Genomic DNA, 20,192 nt, shown 5'->3' with positions numbered 1-20,192 from the left:
TTTCATATTTGCAAAACAATGATATCTTCTCTTTATATGTTGTTTAGAAAACGTTTGATGTTTTTGCTTGCTTGATTTTTTAAAGGAGTCATTTCCATCTAAAATGACCACATAAGATAAATATAATACAATTTCAGAAAACAGTTTTTCATGTTTAAATAGTTGCTTATGTATTCTTATTAAAGCAATTCTTATCTACCTTTATTTCCACTAAAGCATCTTGTTGGGAAGTGTGGACTCGACAAAAAAAGTAAAGATTTTCTATCTTATAGGAACATTTAGAAAATGTAATTGTACCTTGACTGTACAGTACTCTGAAAATGCACCTTTTGACTCGTAAAAAAGCAGTGTTCTTTCTGGTTTATAAGAACCGTTATGTGGTTTCCAAAGGATGGCACGTGGTATATATGGGAAAATATCCAAAAGAGATGGGAGATCCTCTTAAACAGGTGTTCCAATTGGGTATTTTTGGAATTACCATCTCTTTTTTCTCAGTGACCATGGTCACTAGTAAAAATAGAGAGGCGAATCTCCCCAGTATGAAACCTAGCATAGGTTCTAAAAGCTTTTTTGTTTTTTGTTTGTGTCTTCATTGTCAAAATGGTAACTACTTTCCTTCCTTATGACCACACAAAAAGAAAACCGAATTCTCATTGTGAATAAAGTCAATGATAAAAACCTTATCTTTGCCAACTGTATTCAGAACAAAAATGTTTTGGTTGGAGTTCATTTTTAGGTGAATCCTTAGGTGAGTCTGTACTACAAGTTATCCAATGAACAAAAAAGCAATAATGGTCCAGTAAAAACATGTGCCTGGCATCCAAACAGTGACAGTTGATTTTATCTGTATTGCCTTTTCCTTATAATACTAAGCCACTAATTGATTACATTTCTTGTATTTCAGGTTTCTGGAGCAGATGCCCTAGAATTAAACCTGTCCTGTCCTCATGGAATGGGGGAAAGGGGCATGGGTCTTGCTTGTGGACAGGTAAGAACATTTCTTCAGCTTGATAAGCAAGTTTCCTGGGGAATTGGTCAGTTTGGATTAGTGATAGATATTGGCAGGAAAAGCATTAGATCGTTTTTTGTAATGTCTTCAAATATTAGGTCCATGTCAGGGGTATGGTTACATGATGGTAAAGCAGAAAAAAATATATTATACAATGAGTATGTGCTACCATGAGAATACACCTTGTATAACAGCTTGCATTTGAGAAAATAAAACTAAGAAGCAAATGCCTTAGGGTGTCAGATTGAGAAGCACATTATCGACAATAACAAGAAAGCATAGCTTAAAGTGCTTTCAGGGAAAAATTGACCTCTTTTGAGATGCTTTTATTATATATTGATGGTAGTTTTATCATGCTTGTGGCATGTGTTTTCCATTCTTACACACTTCATTCTAACAGACTTTCATAGGGGAAAAAAGTAGATCACATGCATCCAATATACCATACTACATTTACAAAAAGTGAATAATCCATATGAAAGCAGCAACAGACAAGACATACCACTGCTCTACACTGGTCAATACAATCAAACTCTGCACTGCTGACCCCTCAAAAATGCTTTTGAAAAGTATATCAGGAGCAAAATGCAAAACATCTGTGCAAAAAAGCCGTAAGATTGTTCACATGCAAGATAATATCTATCATATATGCTAAGATAAGTGCAAAGCTAGACCCATTTCAAGTTTCTATTAAAATGTAGGTGATGTTACCAATAAATCAAGTGGGATAGAAGGGCTATAAACATATAGGATGCATATCAAACTCCCTGTCACTTGGGTTGCATCATCTGAATATTACTACCAGGACTCAAGTGGCTAGTAGTAATCCATTAGTAGGTAGCCAGCATTTAAACAATGTTTAGTTGGCAATAAGGTGTTCAAAGTGTGCCAAGAAATATCCCCTACACCAATATTACCTACACATCACCACAAGCCTGAACCATTGATCCATACCTTCATGTTGTTGATGCCAAATTCTCACCCTATCATCTGAATCTTGCAGCAGAAATTGAGACCCATGAGACCAGTTGGTGAATTTCTAATCCACATTTTTTTAAATGTGCCATCCTGTAGAAATTGTAGCCTCAGGTGCCTGTTTTTAGCTGGCAGGATGGGCATGCAGCTATAGCCCATCAACTTCAGGGTCGAATGTTGCAATGGGTGTGTGTTTGAGTTATTGTTGCCTACCAGCTTGAAACAATTTGGGAATTCTCCTCTGACCTATAACATGTACAAAGTATTTTCACCTAGAGAACCTCCACACATTGGATATTTTCTCCTTTTCAGACCATGCTCTGTAAGCCCTATGGATCAGTGTGCATTAAAACCCCAACAGATCAGCAGTTTCTGAAATACTCAAACTATGCCACATTCAGAGTTACCTAAATCACCTCTCCTCCACATTCTGATGCTCAGTTTTGAACTTCAGCAAGTAGTCCTAATAAAGTTTATATGACTAAACGTATTGCGTTGCTGCCATATTATTGGACATTTGTATTAACAAACATTTGAAAAGATCTAGCTAAAAAGTGGCCTGTGTGTGTATACTTTAGCCATAAAGAGTTTTTCTAATTTGTGTTTTTTTGCTACACACAGTATACATATAAGTTCAAACTGTTGATATATGTTGGGTTCTAGTGTACATTTTGGCAGTGCAAGTGCACAGCTGAGATGGGATCATCTTGCATTTTTGTAATAATTTGATTACTTGTGTGAACACTTAAATTCCCATACCATAAATATACTATCTTAATTGGGTAATATATTATAGAGGCTTTCCTTGTAGATTTCAATAGGAAAAATAAATCTAAAAAGCTCACCAGTGAGACACATAAAATGACAGAGCTTTTATCATCTTTGGAATTAAAAATTGTGGAAGAGTAGTTTAATCTCCTTTATATTTAGATGCTATTTACAAAAATGCTCTCACTGCGGAGTCCTAAAGTACCTTATCAAAGCTGCATATGGACGACTTAACACCTTATCAGAAGGCAGATTGTTTGCCTGCTGGAAAGAGATATATGCGTGTTACAGTAGATGTAGTGTATGTGCATGTTTATATGTAATAAAAAAAAATTACAATTTTTGATAATGTGGAAAAAACTGTAATCAAATCTTTAATTTAAAGAGGACCTGTCACAGTAAGCCTTTAACAATTAGCATCTAATTCTTGAATCTAGGTCTTGAAACGATGAAATTAACAGGTACACTGGATGCCCTTTGTATGTGTGTTTTTGAAAAGCATGTATGAGCTTCCATATAATTAATATACTATTAGGGAACCTGAGCAAATGACATTTATAAGCTCCTTAGAAAAATACCAATTGCCTGGTTGTGCCTGGATTTAACACTGCAGTTGACCTGGAAGAAGCATGCAAAATGGAAAGGAAGAATAAAGTCAGAATTTCTGAGCTGTATAATCTTTTTAGTTCTACAGTCAAAAATGTTGAAGCCATTGTATTAACATGACATTCAGGCAAATGACATTCACAAAATAATTGCAAGGAGTTACACGCTATACCTCGTAGTGAATGTTGCAATTTATATTAGTGTGGCCAGAGTGTAAATCCCCCAAAACGTCTCCATAGGCTGACACATGCACTTGTTTCTATTGCAACCATGTGGCTCCTTCTAACTTTAGAATGTAGCATTCACATTATTATTATTATTATTAGCATCCACAAATCTGTGCTATCTTTTATGGCTTGTAATGGTACACAGAAAATGAAATGCAGTGACCATGGATGGTAAGAGCAGCCTCCTTTGCTTCTTCAGCCCAGGTGAACCTGAAGGTGGTGGAAGGTGGCATAAAGGCTCTAGAAGGGTATATGTGCTAGCAGCTGCAGGTTTGCTGCAGAAATAAGGGAGAAAACAATAAGCAGACAGGTGACTAGAAGTCAGTTAAAAATAGATGAGCAGACAGGAACACCTTGCACATTCAGGGTCTGATCAAAAGTGAGATTGCAAAGACTGTGTCAAATGTATAGCCAGGGTTGGTAGTTCGTAATACAGTACAAAAAAGTAAGATTGTCAGGTTAGCAGCAGGTTAGTAACAGGGGATTGGAGGTCCAAGTGATTGCAGCCTGCCACCCTCCCATTCAGATGAAAGGGTGGAAGTATGTAGCTTGGCTGGCTTAGCTACATTTTGGAAATCTGCTTTTAGTGTATTATGGAACACATGGCAATAATTATTGTTGTTTGCCACTTTCCCAAGAGTCAGGCATCCTTCTTACTGTGGCTCAGTGAGAACTTTTATTCTGGGTGTTCTCTGTAATACAAAAAGAATACTCCAAGAAGGGGGGGGGGGCTTGTCACAGGACTTGACATATGAACTGATCATGTACCCAGGCTTTCCTGTTCCTGACACCCCCCCCCCCCCTCAGATCTTTTAAATGAATTTTTAGCAACATTGGTATCCCAAAGCTCTCAGCTCTGGTCTCTAAATGTGCTAGAAAAAATATTTCCTCAAAATCAGTGCTACCACTGCAGTAAGGCCATACTGCTGCCTTATACGTAGGCCCCACTGTGTTAAACAATAAACTTTACTTATTTGCTTCCAATCAATCTAGTAAATATTTACAGTTGACAATGTTTATACACACATATATATATATATATATATATATTTGATATACAGTTTTAAAGCTCTCCAAGACTGGAAAAGACTATCATGGGAGAATCTGGGTGATCCAGCAAACCTAGCATAGATCTTGCCCAGGATTGAAAAAAATTGCCAAATAATAGCAAATGATTTCAAGAAATCCATTCCAGGATTGTTTGATCATAATAAATCAGACCTATTGGCCCTGATTTAATAAAGCTCCCCAAGGCTGGAGAGATTACATTTTCATCAAAGAACCTAGGTGATCCAGCAAACCTAGAATGGATTTTCTTAAAAGTCATTGGCTATGTTTTAGCAAATGTTTTCAATCCTGGACTAGATCCATTCCAGGTTTGCTGGATCACCCAGGTTCACTAATGAAGGTGTATCTTCAGCCTCCAGCCTTAAATAGTTTTTTTAAAGAGTTTTTATTAAAAGGAACATTGTGTGAACTGATTTTGGGCATTTGTATTAGTTGCATTATTCCCAGCTACCTCTGTGGATTACAGTTGATGTTGTGGAGATGGGAAGAGGTGAAAGTTTTTTTGTAGCCCTGCGCCAAAGATGCGAAAGATGTGAAAATGAGTGAGTAAATGCAGATGTTGTTGGGTGAGATATATAGTACCATTTGTTTTTGTATCTAATGTGAGATAAGCTTTCCAAATCTAACAAGACTAACTTTTCCAAGGTACAAGGTACCCCAATAAAAGTTCAGACTAGCCAATTTTGAAAGCAGTTTTGAAATCTTTTAACAGCTGAAATCTCTTGCAAAAATAGTTAATAATGAACTGGATTTGTTGATTCATTATGTTATTTTGGACAGTCAGCAGTATTGCCACACACTTTTTTAGATGCTACTTGTAGAGTTCAGGAGTGGTTTGCTACCCTTGCCCTCTCAATAGACTTAAATTTGTTGAATTAATGCCCCTCACAGCGCATGTGAAAATGTTTTTAAGCATGCTGTTAGAGGAGTTTTTGACATTAAAATGTATAAACACCTCCACAAGCATTTGCAAACACCTAGAAAACAACAAGCTGTTTTACCCTAAAGTGCTCCCAGGTGCCTAGGTGTGAACAGTACATAGTATTGGGCCCCCAAGAATTATGCCATGATTTTAACTTCTAGTCTGAACCTACCCTTTGGCTAAATCTAATAAATATCACCCCCACAAAGTTCAATTCCAAGGTCAATTAGTTGGTCTGACCTGTATGGAGTCTATTTATAAAGTGAATTTGACATTCACTGACACATTCTATGAGAGGAAGTGTCAGGTCCATTGGTTTTAATAGCAGGAATTCATTCTCTACTAGGGGGTGTTTCATTGTATGTGAAATTCACTGCTTTATAAATAGACTAGGTTTGTAAGTTGATACAAAATCCACAGTGTACAAAAAATTAGCAAAAAGCTAACGATTGTTACCTTTCAGCAGAATTAGTTATTATTATAAGCTTCTTTATGCCCTATATAACTGTTTCCTGAAAATATTCCCATGCTTGAGAACCTCTAAGAAAATACAATTTTGGAGGTAAATGTGACTTTAAATGGAAATGCAAAATATGTAGCAGAAGGTAGCATGTTAAATTGCACAGCGTGCAAAATCCATTGCCAAAAACCATAGTGGAAGCTACGTAATGGAATACTGCAATTTTTTTTTGCTTCTTGTTGCATTAAGCAGCGGAGCCAGGCAGTCATGTCTAACCAAGTGTTTTAGTAAGATAACAAGAACGGTGTCATATTCTGTCTAAAATTCCACTACTCAGGACAGTTAGCAGTTGAAATAATTCATTTTATTATTTGTCATTGCATACAAAGCAGCTGCCAGGGATGTGACTATCATGTAAAGGTTCAGTGAACATTCAGTGCCCTAACATCCAATTATCGCTTTGAAAATACAAAAGATTTTTATTCTGCGTTGTGTATCTAGTCGGACTTTTATAATCCTGTTTGTTATTACTGTAAACGTAATAGTCCTTAATGGACACTTAAAGAACCTGCAGAAACACAAATCGCAAATCATTTATTTGGATTTTTAATGTGTTTGTTATTTTTTAATGTGATTTCAGCATCTGCCATTAACATAGTAGATTATAATGCTTAAAGGTAAATCTGATAACTGACTCAATCAAAGTCAATATTGCTGAGAAGTGCAGTTTAATTCTGCTTTAAAAAATGATTTTAACATAAATTAGGAAATACTGGTGACCAGCAATGTGCATTTGGTCTGAATGGTACAGTAAAATTGATGTTTTATAAATAGCTGGAGAAAAAAACTTAGTTTATGCTGCAGCAACTCACAAATGACCAAGCTTCCTATTTTCATCCCTTGGTATAATAAAATGCAGAATCTCGGTAAAATAAGCAACAACTTAACAGCTTTTTAAAGTTCTGTATGGGATTTGATGAAGCTGCCCTAGTGAACAACTACATTTTTACTGGTTGTTACAGATTATTGGCATTATAAAGCTTCAAAGTGGGTTTGCATGTTGCTAAAGTGCTTTATGTTTAGTCCAAGGTTGTTCTACTTATTATATTCACCTTTATAACATATGTGGGTAGAAAACAGGTACAACTGTATATATATTTACAGACAATACATTGCTACAGGCATAGAGAATGTTTGCTTTACTACTGTGTAAAAAAAAAAACAATTAAGCTGTCTATTTTAAAGTTGAAGTCCATAAAAGCTTCTCCTTACAGTACCACCTCAGTACAAAATAAAGGGGACTTTTCTTGATGCTTTGTTACTGTCTGGGGACATTAGCATTAGGTGTCAGTTGATTGGGTCCTAACTGATCCTGAAACTTTTGCATTTGACTTGAGCAGCCATGACGAAGGCCACCAACTAGAAAGTTTGAGGTTATACCCAAATTTCAGCCCTTATTTTTGGTTTCCATTAGTGGGTCAGTGCCGGTAAAAAAGGGGGTCAGCTAAGTGAGAAAAAAAGTTGTAGGAATGGGTTCATTGGAGGGTTTAGGCATTTCATTGTTGCCCAAATTAGAACTTTAAATACCCTGTCACATGCAATGAAATCCACCTTTCCCAGTGAACATTTCGACTCCTTTAGCAAATCAACCAATGAGTCCGCTAATACAGAGCTACCCAGTATAAAACTAATTGCGTTTCCTTTTTTAAATCATGGACAGCAGTTGCACTTTTATTCTTCTTCCAATTTATGTTACTGTTTTACTGTTCTTCCAATTTCCCCTATCATTTGGTTCATACTAAAGAATAGCCACACGAAATGCCATTCATGTGCATAGATCCAAATGTCTAGTGTACGTAAGTGTATAATTATGTTATAAAAGATTCCGTTTGGCACTTTGTAAAACATTATAATCTGACATGCAATGAGACATGCGAAACAGCAAGAATTAACCTCTACGGTAAATGCAGGCTCTCATGCACACACATGTAACACATATTCTGCAATGTACTTTTCAGGAACAAAATGGAAAGCTAATAGGTATCTATATTGGGACAGCACATTTCAGCTTTGATGTGTGCTATGTTCTGTATATATGGGAGTGGTTCACTATATATCTGAATGGAAGCCATCCTGCTCTTGCTAATGTGTATCAGGAAATTGTATAGAAAGTTGTGCCTTTTATGGTTTGCTTTAACAACCTTATTCACAAGCTCTATTGCTAGAGTATAGATATTGACAATGCAATTTTCTATCTATGGGCACTTTTGATTGATATTACGATTGATCCTTGAGTTTGTAACTATTTTGTATTAGTCATTTTTACCCTGTATATCCAATTGTAATATCAATCACATAAAAAGTAGTTTGCATTTCAATATAATGATAGACTATTTACCAGAACAAAACCTGGCTAATTGGGAAAGTCAACTTCTAAAAACCATGGCACATCAGAATTTTGTAGCTACATAAATCAGCATTTTACCCAGCTTCAAATTGCCAGGAAAGGTAAACAGAGGGATTGGTAGCTGTTAGAAACATCTGCTACAAAGTTACTTTTGTAACATGCTTTAAATGTCCTTTTGTTAGGTTTGTCTATGCAGACACATAGGGTCCTTTACTGTAAATAGTGTATTTATTAGCATGGGCATGGCAAATGTAGCATACTTTTTTGCTGCATTTGTACTTGAGATCATATCAAGATGCTTCTGAGATTGTTCGCAATTCATTGACAGGTGCATTTGGCCTGCACTTGAGCTCCTTCGAACCTGCATTAAACCTGCTTCAAACTGCTTTTGCATTCCCATTGAACCCATCAGCATAGGCCATCCAACAGAGTATTGAATGATCACATGCATTTTACCAATAAAATGTACACAAACTGTCGTGTAGATATAGAGGAATGTACACTTATCAATATATCAAAGCAAAATTAAACTTAAAAATCAAACAAATGTAAGCGTGCATCTCTGAGGAAGGGAAAGCTAGTTTTTTTTTCTGCAACAAAACAAACACCTACTTGCTTGCAATTGGACTGGGGAATGCATTTTTTGTTGAGTTAGATCTTACACTTGTTTTTTACTAATTTGTGGGTGGTGAATCCAGAAATGACCTCAGTTTTTTTGCTATCACATCCAATTTTTTTGATACAGGGTACCCTCCATTTTTGTCAAAAAACATACAATATTTACATACAATGAAAAAATAAAATACCTTGAATGTACAGTTTATTTACATTTCTTTTGTTCATACAAATGATTTATTGTTACTCTGACTTTTTTTACAGCATTTAAAAATAAATCAGGTAAGCGGTAAAGGTAAACATTTACGCTTATAGCTTTTCCTGGACTGTTCAGTGTTAGGACAATCCCGCCGGATGCTCCTACAATAGTCAGCCATCATATGTACATCCCATCTAACCTAATACCGTCTTTCCATGACCTTCAAATCTTGGTGGAATTGTTCACCATGCTCATCACTGACTGCACCAAGGTTTTCTGCGAACTTAGAAAGATGGCTATGTAGAAAATGCACCTTGATGCCTAAATTGCAACCAAGCATTTTGTAGCTCTCCAAGAGTTTCTGGACAATTTCTATGTAATTATTTGCTTGTGTGTTTCCTAGAAAGTCCTTGACAATGGCTTTGAATGATAACCAAGCATTTTTTTACGACTTCTGACATTGCCTTGCTGAAATGTTCATCTTTGATGAGCTGCCAAATCTTTGGACCATCAAACACACCGGCCTTTAGTTTTTCAAATGACATGCTAGGAAATGCCAAAATTAGGAACTTGAAACAGTCTCCTTCAGTTGGCAAAGCTTTAATTAACTGCTTCATCAGACCCAGTTTCATGTGCAGAGGCGGGAATATAATATTCCTTCTATCAACAAGTGGCTCATGTAGAATGTTTGGATCACCCAATTTTAGGGCAGAACTTGGAGGCCAGTTCCTTTCCACCCAATGCCTCTCACGAGCTCTGCTGTCCCACATACACAGATTTAACAGAAATACTTGGTGTATCCACGTTGCTGACCAAGAAGGAAGCATATCATTATAAGGTCAACACAGATGACCGAATTGTGTTGGTGATATTGCAACAACTCAATGACTCTCTTTCTATCTGCATATTCTTCACAAAGGGAAACAGAATGGCCAATTAGGACTGACCCAAATATTTTGCCATTGTGAAGGAGGACACACTTTAAGCTCCGCTTTTAGCTATCAATGAATAGTCGCCATTCAGTTGAGTTATAGATTGGAATTACCAATTCCTCCATTAAACCAGGTATGGTATGGCAATACACAAAGCCACTGTCAGTTCTAAATTACTGCAAAAATGATATTTCTCTGGTTCAAAAGTACAATACCTTTGTTCCTTTTTCAAGTAAATTTTTCTTGCACAGTCTTGATGCTAGGAGTTCTGAAGCCTTCTTCGATAATCTCAAACCATGTGCCAGATCACTCAACTCATGCTGATCAAATCCCTTACGAACTTCAATTTCAAACTCTTCATCATTGTTGTCACATAGTTCATCACCATAATCATGTTCTTCAAGAGAGGGTGCATAAATTCCATATTAAATATCTGATATTGCCAATCCCTTGGAAATTAGATAAAAAATACAAATAAGAAAAGGGCAGAAAAATGGGAAAATGTGGGGAGGGTAGGATTAGTTTGCATTTAAGCTGGTTGTATAATGTCTCTCATTTCATAGTTACATAGTAGGTTGGGATGGTCATAAGTCCATCACTATGAAAAATTCATATCCCAGATTTAAAATCCTATAAGACATAGTTGGTCAAGAAAAAGCCAAAAAAACTGGTAAAATTTGCTTCAACAGGAAAAACTTCTTTCCTGATTCCATGAGGCAATCAGATGTTCCCTGGATCAACAGTCTCTGTTATTTTTACTTTAAAGCCTTAGTACCCAGTTAAATTCTGTGCTTCTAGCAAAACATCTAGCTTTTTCTTAAAGCAATCTTTAATAGTTGCTAAAAATACTTCCTGAGGGAGCCAATTACACATTTTCACAGACCTTACAGTGAAGAATCCCGTTCGTATCCGGAGCCTAAACTTCTTTTCCTCCAGATGCAAAGAGTGCCTTCTTGTTATTTGTAATGATCTTACAGTGAATAATCGGGAAGAGAGTTCTCTATATGGTCCGTTTTATATATTTATACAGGGTGACCATATCCCCTCTTAAACTTCTCTTCTCAAGGGAGAATAGATTTAGTTCAGCTAATCTCTCCTCATAGCTGAGCTCCTCCATTCCTTTTTTTAGTTTAGTTGCCTTTCTCTGCATTCTCTCCAATTCCACAATGTCCTTTTTGTGAACTTGTGCCCAAAACTGGACTACATATTCCAGATGTGGTCTGACCAATGCTTTTTACAGGGGCAGGATTATGTCTCCATCTCTGCAGTCTATTCCTCTTTTAGTACAAGAAAGTACTTTGCTAGCTTTAGATATTGCAGCTTGGCATTGCATGCTGTTATTAGGTTTATGATCTATCAGAACCCCCAGATCCTTTTCCATTTCTGACTCCCCCAAGTGTATTCCCCCTAGACAGTATGAAGCATGTATGTTGTTAGCTCCCAAGTGCATAACTTTACATTTATCTATATTAAATGTCATTTGCCACTTGGCTGCCCAATCAAATAGTACATCCAGGTCTGCTTGTAAATTATAGACATCCTGTATAGACTTAGTTCAATTACATAGTTTGGTGTCATCTTCAAATACAAAAATGGTACTTTTAATCCCAAACTATATCATTTATAAAGATGTTAAACAGTAAAGGTCCCAACACTGAACCCTGGGGTACACCACTAAAAACCTTAGACCATTCAGAGTATGAATCATTCATTACAATTCTCTGAATGTGGTCTCTATCCATTTACAGATTGACTTTTCTAAACCTATTGACCCTAACTTGCATATTAACTGTCTGTGGGGTAAAGTGTCAAATGATTTAGCAAAGTCCAAGTACACTATATCAACTGCTACTCCACTGTCTATCTGTTTACTTGCTTCCTCATAAAAGGGAGTAAAGTTGTTTGAAAACTTCGGTCTTTCTTGAAGCCATGCTGGCTATCACTTATAATAATATTTTCTAGCAGAAACGTTAAACTAACCGGTCTGTAGTTACCTGGTAGTGACTTTGCTCCCTTTTTGAAGATAGGAACCACATTGGCCTTATGCCAATCCATTGGTACCCTGCCAGTGACTAAAGAGTCTCTAAAAATTTGAAATATTGGCTTTGAAATAACCCAGCTCAGCTCTTTGAGGACACGTGGATGTAATACATCAGGTCCTGGTGCTTTGTCAACCTTAATTTTTCCCAGCTGTTTCTTCTTGTGACTCATCTAAGGCAGTGAAATTGCTATTATGAATTTGTACTTGAGCTCTGCCATTTTCCTTTGTGTACACAGAACTAAAAGTGTTTAGTAAATCTGCCTTTTCTTTATCCCCATTTACCAACCCAGCAACATCCTTTAAAGGGCTTACATGCTCAGATCTAATCTTTTTGTTGTTAATATATTTTGGTGTTTGCCTTACTTTCCTTTGCAATCTGTCTTTCATTTTGAAGTTTTGCACATTTTATCTCCTTTTTACATCTTTTGTTTTATATTCTTTATAGTTTTCAAATGATGAAGGTGATCCTTCATTTTTATATTTTTGGCATGCCCTTTCTTGTTCCCTTGCTTTTTTAACATCAGCTGTGAGCCACAAAGGTTTCAATATTAGCCTCTTAAACTTATTACCCATTGGAATATATTTTTCAGTGTGCTTTTGTAGAACAGACTTGAACCATTCCCATTTTTGTTCTGTGTTCTTTGAGGACAATATTGTCCAAGTCACAGAGAGCCGCCCTTTATAATGGAAAATTTGCTCTCTTAAAATTAAATGTTTTTATCTTTCTTGTTTTTGCTTCCTGATTACAGCTTACATTAAAGGAAATCAAATTATGGTCACTGATACCCAGATTCTCTTTTATTTGCACATTTGTTATAGGCTCTGCATTGTTAGAAAGAACTAGGTCCAGCAAAATATCATTTCTAGTTGGGGCTTCTATAAACTGTACCGTAAAATTATCTTGTAAAAATTCACAAATTTCTTCCCTTTTGCTGTTCCTGTAGTGCAATTATTCCAGTCAATGTTAGGATAGTTGAAATCTCCCATGATTAAAACACTTCCACTTTTTGCTGCTTTTTCTATCTGTGCTAGAAGTTGATTTTCTATTTCTTCCTTAGCACTCGGGGGCCTATAGCAGACTCCAATAATTCATTGTGTGTATTCAACCCCACATTCAACTCCACCCATAATGCCTCAACCTCATCGCTTGTTCCATCCACAGTTTCTTCTTTGACATTCACTTTTAGATCACTTCTCCCATACAGACACCACCACCCTTTCGTTTGACTCTGTCTTTACGAAAAAGAGTAAAACCAGGAATATTGACAGCCCAGCCATGCGAAGAACAAAGCCAGGTTTCAGCAATGCCAACATAGTCATAATTCCCCTCACTCATTAAGGCTTCTAATTCCCCTATCCTGTGTGCTAGACTTCTAACATTGGTGAACAGGCTCTATAAACCATTGCTGCATTTACCAGCATTGTTTGCCAAATATTTTTGTTTTTCAGTACAACTAGTACTGTACAATCCAATGTTTGTTTTTAACATTGTTGCTCCATTTGTGCATACATGTGGCAGACTGTGCACTGAACCAAATCTTTCACTTTGCTACCACTCATTTTCCAGGTTACAATGTTTTTTTTGTTTACAAGGAGTTATAAAAGTTTACTTTATACAGTTAGTGGTTAGTATAAGGATTTAACTCTTTTGTTTGCAAACTCCACTTGAATAAAAAGCCACTTGTTTCACCAGCCAAGCAGTGAGCAAGCTCAAGGTGAGTCTGCCAGGAACTTAAATCAGACGTGAAGCCTTGACCACTCCCCCTTAAAAGTCAGCAAGGAAAAAGGAAAAAAAAAGCTATTTAAAACAAAAACTGACAGTCAAACAGGCACAACTCCCAAATGCACAATATCAGTCCTGTTTTTTCCAACTCCACTTGATTGGAACACTAGACCAAATGAGAGGGTTTACATATTCAAACTAGAACAAACCCAACCCATGGGCATGTAATAGTTTATCCAGGAGTACCATATTCGTACCATTTGTTCATGGAATCAGGTAGTAGTGCTCTCATTTTTTCATTTGTTAAAAACCAGGCCATTTTATGTTACACTTGTGTTATTGTTGGGTTTAATTACCACCCATTCTTTGCTAACACCATTTTTGCAGAGGTAAACAAATACATTTATAGTTTGAATTGGGGGTCAATACAAATAGATGGTTTTAGATTAGGAAGTGCCTCAGTTGGATTTTTGGGCAAGGAACAACCCACCAAAGTATAAGCCGTTTGGTAAATATGCGTCCAAAGCCTTTGAATTTTTAGGCATTCCCACCAAATAAGGTAGTGAGTTCCCGCTGTTTTGCAGCCGCTAAAACATTCACTAAAGAAGGTGGGTTACATTTTGGCCAATCGTGTAGGCACTAGGTACCGTCTTGGTACTAATTTGTAATTATTTTCCACTGCTGATACATTAATGCTGCAATGTGCAACTGTGCGCAATATCTGCTCCCAGTTTTTTTGTTCTAATAATACATTGGGATCTTTTTCCCATTAGGTTACATATGGGAGTGTTAACGTGCAGTGTTGTATCAAGGCATTGTACAGGGCAGTAATTATCCCCTTAATTTGTGGATTTTGTTTGAATATTTGCTCAAACCATGTCATATTAAATGTATCTGATCTTTTTCTTAGTCTGTATTGAATGAAATGTTTGATCTGTAGATAGCGAAATATTTCTGATGTAGGGGCTGCATAATTTTCACTAATTTTTTTTGAATGGGAGTATACCAAGTGGATTAATAAAATGATGTAGTCAATATAAATTTTTTTCCACCCACCAACTGAATCTTCGTGGATCTTCTATGCCAGGTGGAAACATTGGGTTCCCTATTATAGTGACAAGAGGAGTGTGTGGTGACATCAATTTCCCTGCATTCTTCACTAAATCTCATATATGAAGAGAGTGTTGTAAAATAGGGTTTGTAATGTGTTTCCTTTGAGAGAGAGGTAAATATAATAACGTTTCTATTGACACCGGTTTAGTCTCATCAACCTCTAAAGAAACCCATTTAGGGGGTCTGTCTGAAACATAATATGCCCTTTATATTATTATATAATATTATAATATGAATATAAATGAGGTACCGATAGGCCCCCTTTACTTTGTGTTTGAAAAAGACTTTGTTGTGGGACGTGTGGTTTTTGTGGTCCCCATATAAAAGATAATATTTTTTGTTGTAATGACTTTAGTACACGTAAGGAAGTTTAATGGGTAGTATTCTAATAGGATAAAAAAATGTAGGTAGCCATGTCATTTTGAAAGATGCATAGCATCACATAGCCTCATTAGACGCATAGCATTTGTGAAAAGTAAGTTTGTTTAATTGCAGAAGAGACTTCACCTGTCTTCTCCGCAATAAACAACCTTCATGCTGTTGTTTTCAACCTCTTTTTTTTTTTTTCATTTTTAACTGTAGTTCTGCTTTAAGAAGTAGGTAAGTGTCTTTATGGTTGTATCAAATCTTTCCCTGTACAAAGGCACCTAGAATTATTTCTTCAATAGTGTCTGAAAGTAATTTTCATTGTAAATACTTTTATAAAGCCCTATAAATCTTAGTTGCTGGCTTGTATCAAAAAACTTCTAGTTGTGTAGCAATGAAATCATTGTAAATGTAGTTTTGCATTAATTTCCTTGACATGTGTGACTTTTTGTCTCCACTACAGAAATTTTATTTTTATTTTAAGGACTTTGCATTATTTCAGTTTCACAGCCTAATACTTTTATCTAAGGGATAAACATTCTTTTTCTATTAGTTTACATTTTTTTTCACGTTACCATCTTGTAAATTATTTTCTTCGGTTATACTCTTTTGTTTTTTTATTTTTTTACCTTCTATGTTATTCTATAATTTATTGAAATGTGAGATGACTGAAATCATAGTAGTTATGTTTTCATCACTTCTTTAAAGCTAAGAGTCATCAAAGTCATAGCTTACATGCGACTAATTAAAACCTAGGTTAAATTGTTTATTGCCCCAGTGTGGTCACATGAATAAGTCACATGTTCCTTTATCTCCAAAAGTCCCGGATATTTTTGCCTTCTGAACAGAGTTTTGAGAAAGCAAAGGTTAGTGTTTGATGAGGGGAGGTGGAAGCTTAAAATAAATTTGTTGTGTTGCTCTAATTAGAGACAAAGCATTTACAATTTCAAACTTTTACAAACTTTTTACAAACTTTTTCTAGTGGTTTCAAATTTTAAATTATATTATGCCATAATTTATGTGCTTGTTTTTTACATATATGCAGTATATAAAATATGGTCACGTTACCAATATCTTACTTGGCCATATATATACATCCGATCAGGAACTTGCAACAGTATAACTTCAGAGAAAGCAGCTTATACCATAATAATGAATCATTTCCAATTTCTCATACTATATGTTAGGAGATGATTATCTGTATGGCTATCCTGTGCAGTAAGCTACCGTAGTTCTGCATGCCCTATTTATTCCATCTGATGGCTTTTCTTACAACAGCAAGGGAGATCAAGCAAACAGTTTTAAGTTCTCTGCTCTGAAGTCTGAGGCATCCCCAGTTTCCCTTTAGCTGTGAATAGTGTCTTGGCCTCCTGCTCTGAGAATGTGTGGAGTCATGTTGGAGCTATGGTGCGGCCAATGAGCAGAGTAGGTCCTGGTCTCAATCCCGTGCTGCCATTGCCATTGCCTTGTAACACCATGATCATGTTTCCATGATGTGCAAAAGACATGTCTTCTTGCATTTGAAGACACATAAAAAGGTTAACATCAACAAAAAAATAAAAGGCTCAAGTTGTTAAAAGGAAACCATTTTGTAGCAAAACATGAATACCACCTTTACAAACCTCCCTCAAGTATGCCAGTTACCTAGCTATTATGCTGGTCCACTGGCTTCTACAAATAAAAAGAATACAAAGACATCAGCTTACCTCTTCCCCATGGGTTTCAGGCTCTCCTCTGAAGGGTTGCATGATTCTTATCCCTCCTTACAATTAAGTTCCAAGCAAAATTTGACCACCATATCTTTAAATTAATTGAAATGAAAATGCCATTGGAGTCTGCGTTTGAAAAATCAGTAAGACAACAGAATTGACTTTTAGTATACTTTTTGGATGTGCTGATCCAATTTAACCTTTGGCTTTGACCTTTCCATTCTTTGGCTGTACCTAATTTACATGATACTGGATCCTACACAGGGTTAATGAAGGTATTTTCCTATTCGGGTGATAGTGTTTGAACCTGGTGAATGGCCACTCATGCCCAAGCCCTGCCTCTTAGTAGAAAGTCACATGCTCACTCGGGTGTATGTAAGAAGTGTGGAGGCAATGATTGAGCAGCAGGAAAGTGTGAAAGAATAAGTGGCTCAGGGAATTTGCTAGTTAGAAACAATGTCACTTTGTCTTAAATAAGCGAAGAAAGTTTTCTTCACTTTTTTATTTAAACCAGACAACTTTAAAATTGCTATGTATTTATATTCTGACATATGGTTACAGGTAGTATGCCAGATGAAATGTTTATTATGGCAGCTTCTGATTGATATCCAGAAAAGATTATTTCCTTTTTTGATGTGTGTAAAATGATAACAATTGCTGCTGCCATTTCTCCGCACAGCATTTGTATTTTGCCAGCAAATGATAGCTCTGTGCTAATCTTTTATGATAAATGCTAAAATAACTTTAGTTCTAATTCTACACTATTCTGTACTGAATTTAGAAAAGATAGTTGAAGTTCTCGAGACAAGTGCTAATAATTGGTTCTACTCAGGGCACTCATTTTGAGAAAGAGCTTTTTCCAGAAAAAGAATGAAACTGCTGAAACAATAGGGGTCAGCAGCAGCTGACATTTACGATTTAATTATGTCAGCATTAAATGCATCTGTCAAGACAATTTTTTTCATACAAAAAGCAGTTGTGCCATTCCGCGTAGGTCTATAAAATCTGGAATTTAACAAAAAAAAATTGTTTTACGTCTAAATTATGGTGTCTGTAGTTATACTGTAGTTTAAATTTGAACTCCAGCCTTATTCAGTCTTGCACAGTTGTACAGGCTAATGTCTTGTATTGGCATTGCTTACTCTGATTTTATGATTGGACCTATTTCTGCATAGGTGACTGGCAGTCTGGTAAAAAGTTACCAGCCAGCCACTTAATCTGGCCCTTATGTCAGAAGAGTTCACATGACAATGACTGGAAAATTTGTTACATGACTGATCCCATTCAAAACCTCTAGTGCTCTCTGATTGGCTGAGGAAAGCTTTCCTCAGCAAATCAAGGAGCACTAGAGGTTTTGAAAGGAGGGACTTATCCCCATTTAACCTCTAGTGTTGGGGATCACAAACTGGATTCCCAGGGCTGCAAGAATGCGTGCAGCCCCAAGAATCCACTGCCCGGGGATCACAGTGGAACTGAAGAAGAACTCTCAATGGAGTATATTCATTGAGAGTTCATCTGCAGTTCAGCTCCCATGGTCACCAGGCTGTACTTATCTCAATGGAGTTCCACTGCGATCCCCGGCACTTGAGGTTTAATTAACCTCTAGTGCAGGGGATCTTCTCAATAAATGCTGCCGTGGCCACATTCATTGAGAACAGTGTGCAATCCTCGGCACTAAAAAACCTCTAGTGCCCCGGGGATCGCAAACAGGAGGATTCCCAGGGAATCCTGTGAATCCCCCTGTTATATCTTCCTCGATCTTCCGATGGTTTTGTGAAATCGGTTCGCCCTACAGTCCACAAGAAGTGACTGTTGTAGTTTGTAAACCCATAAACAATATACTAGTCAATACTGAAACCAGTATATAAAGCCTTGCAGTTAGCCACTCCCATGCAAACTGCTGCTATAACTCCAGGAGTGGCAAACCATACCATAAGTCAAAGCATTTGCATGCGTTGCCCTTGTGGTGGTGGTCCAGTTCTTCTTAAGGGGAAAAGCAACCACATCATTAGAAGCAACATATCATTTTCAGGAACTGTGCAGAGACCCCACTGCAACCTAAAAGCAACCGCACTTAAACGCTTGCACAAAGTGTTTTCCAACTGCTCCCATACAATGGAATGTGAGGGCTAAGAACACATTTGGGAATGCAATACAGTGCTGCAGTGTATTGCTAGTCTGAAGGGCCTTACCTTGCCATCTTAGTGAAGACTGGAGAAACTGGTAGCTAATAAGGGGGCTTTAACCCCCTGGGCGGTTCATTTCTGTCTAGTTTTATATGTCTAAAAGCGGTACATTGTTTTTCATGAAAATGTATTTTACAGTATAATATAATAGTATGAGTATATTAAAGTTTAAAAAAAAACTTTATTTTTTTTAATTTTTAAAATATACTGTTATATTATACTAAAATATTATACTGTTATATTATACTGTAAAATAAATGTTCATTAAAGACAATGTATCGCTTTTACACATATAAATCTACTGTATTTCATTCAATACAGTTATTTTGTATTGAATGCAATACAAATAGATTTGAATTTCCTACCACGCCCCGAACAGAACGTCCGCATGCACCCTTGTCACCAAGAACTCCCCGGTGACTCATCCAGTGAGAATGCTGGCTGGAGGAAGAAAGAAGACGTAAAGGATGATGGAGGATGCCGGTGGATCAGGTAAGACTCGATCTACTATAATTTTCCATAGGTTTAGCTACCCCGAGTGTGACATGGGGTTACAGCTTCTAGCATCTTTTTTCTACCCCAAGTCACACTCAGGGTTATCGCCCAGGGGATCAAAGTAGATCTAAATCTAATGACTAAAATCAGATGTAACATGCACTTTCAAAAATGCCTCAGCGCTGACATCATGGAATACAAAGCCAGACTACAACACTTTAACACTGAACTCACTGTCACCAAGCAAAATTATTTCTCCACTGTCATTTCCTCTCAAGCTTCCAACCCACACAGCCTCTTCTCAACAATTGTCTCCCTCCTAAACCCAACACCTGCTCCCCCCACAACAACCTTCTCTGCTCCAGACATTG

At 36.7% G+C, this 20,192-nt stretch overlaps 1 protein-coding gene across 1 annotated transcript in view; it reads left to right on the top strand.

Moving 5' to 3' along the window:
• Positions 1–20,192, top strand: part of DPYD (dihydropyrimidine dehydrogenase) — a 517,061-nt gene that overhangs the window by 368,794 nt on the left and 128,075 nt on the right. The window contains exon 16 of the mRNA XM_072419842.1: positions 905–988. Within this exon, the coding sequence (XP_072275943.1) occupies positions 905–988 (84 nt within the window). The remainder of the gene's footprint in view (positions 1–904; positions 989–20,192) is intronic.

Source organism: Pyxicephalus adspersus, chromosome 8 (genome assembly GCF_032062135.1).
Source record: "Pyxicephalus adspersus chromosome 8, UCB_Pads_2.0, whole genome shotgun sequence".
NCBI classification, from domain to species: Eukaryota; Metazoa; Chordata; class Amphibia; order Anura; family Pyxicephalidae; genus Pyxicephalus; species Pyxicephalus adspersus.
This window is presented reverse-complemented; position numbering and strand designations above follow the sequence as displayed.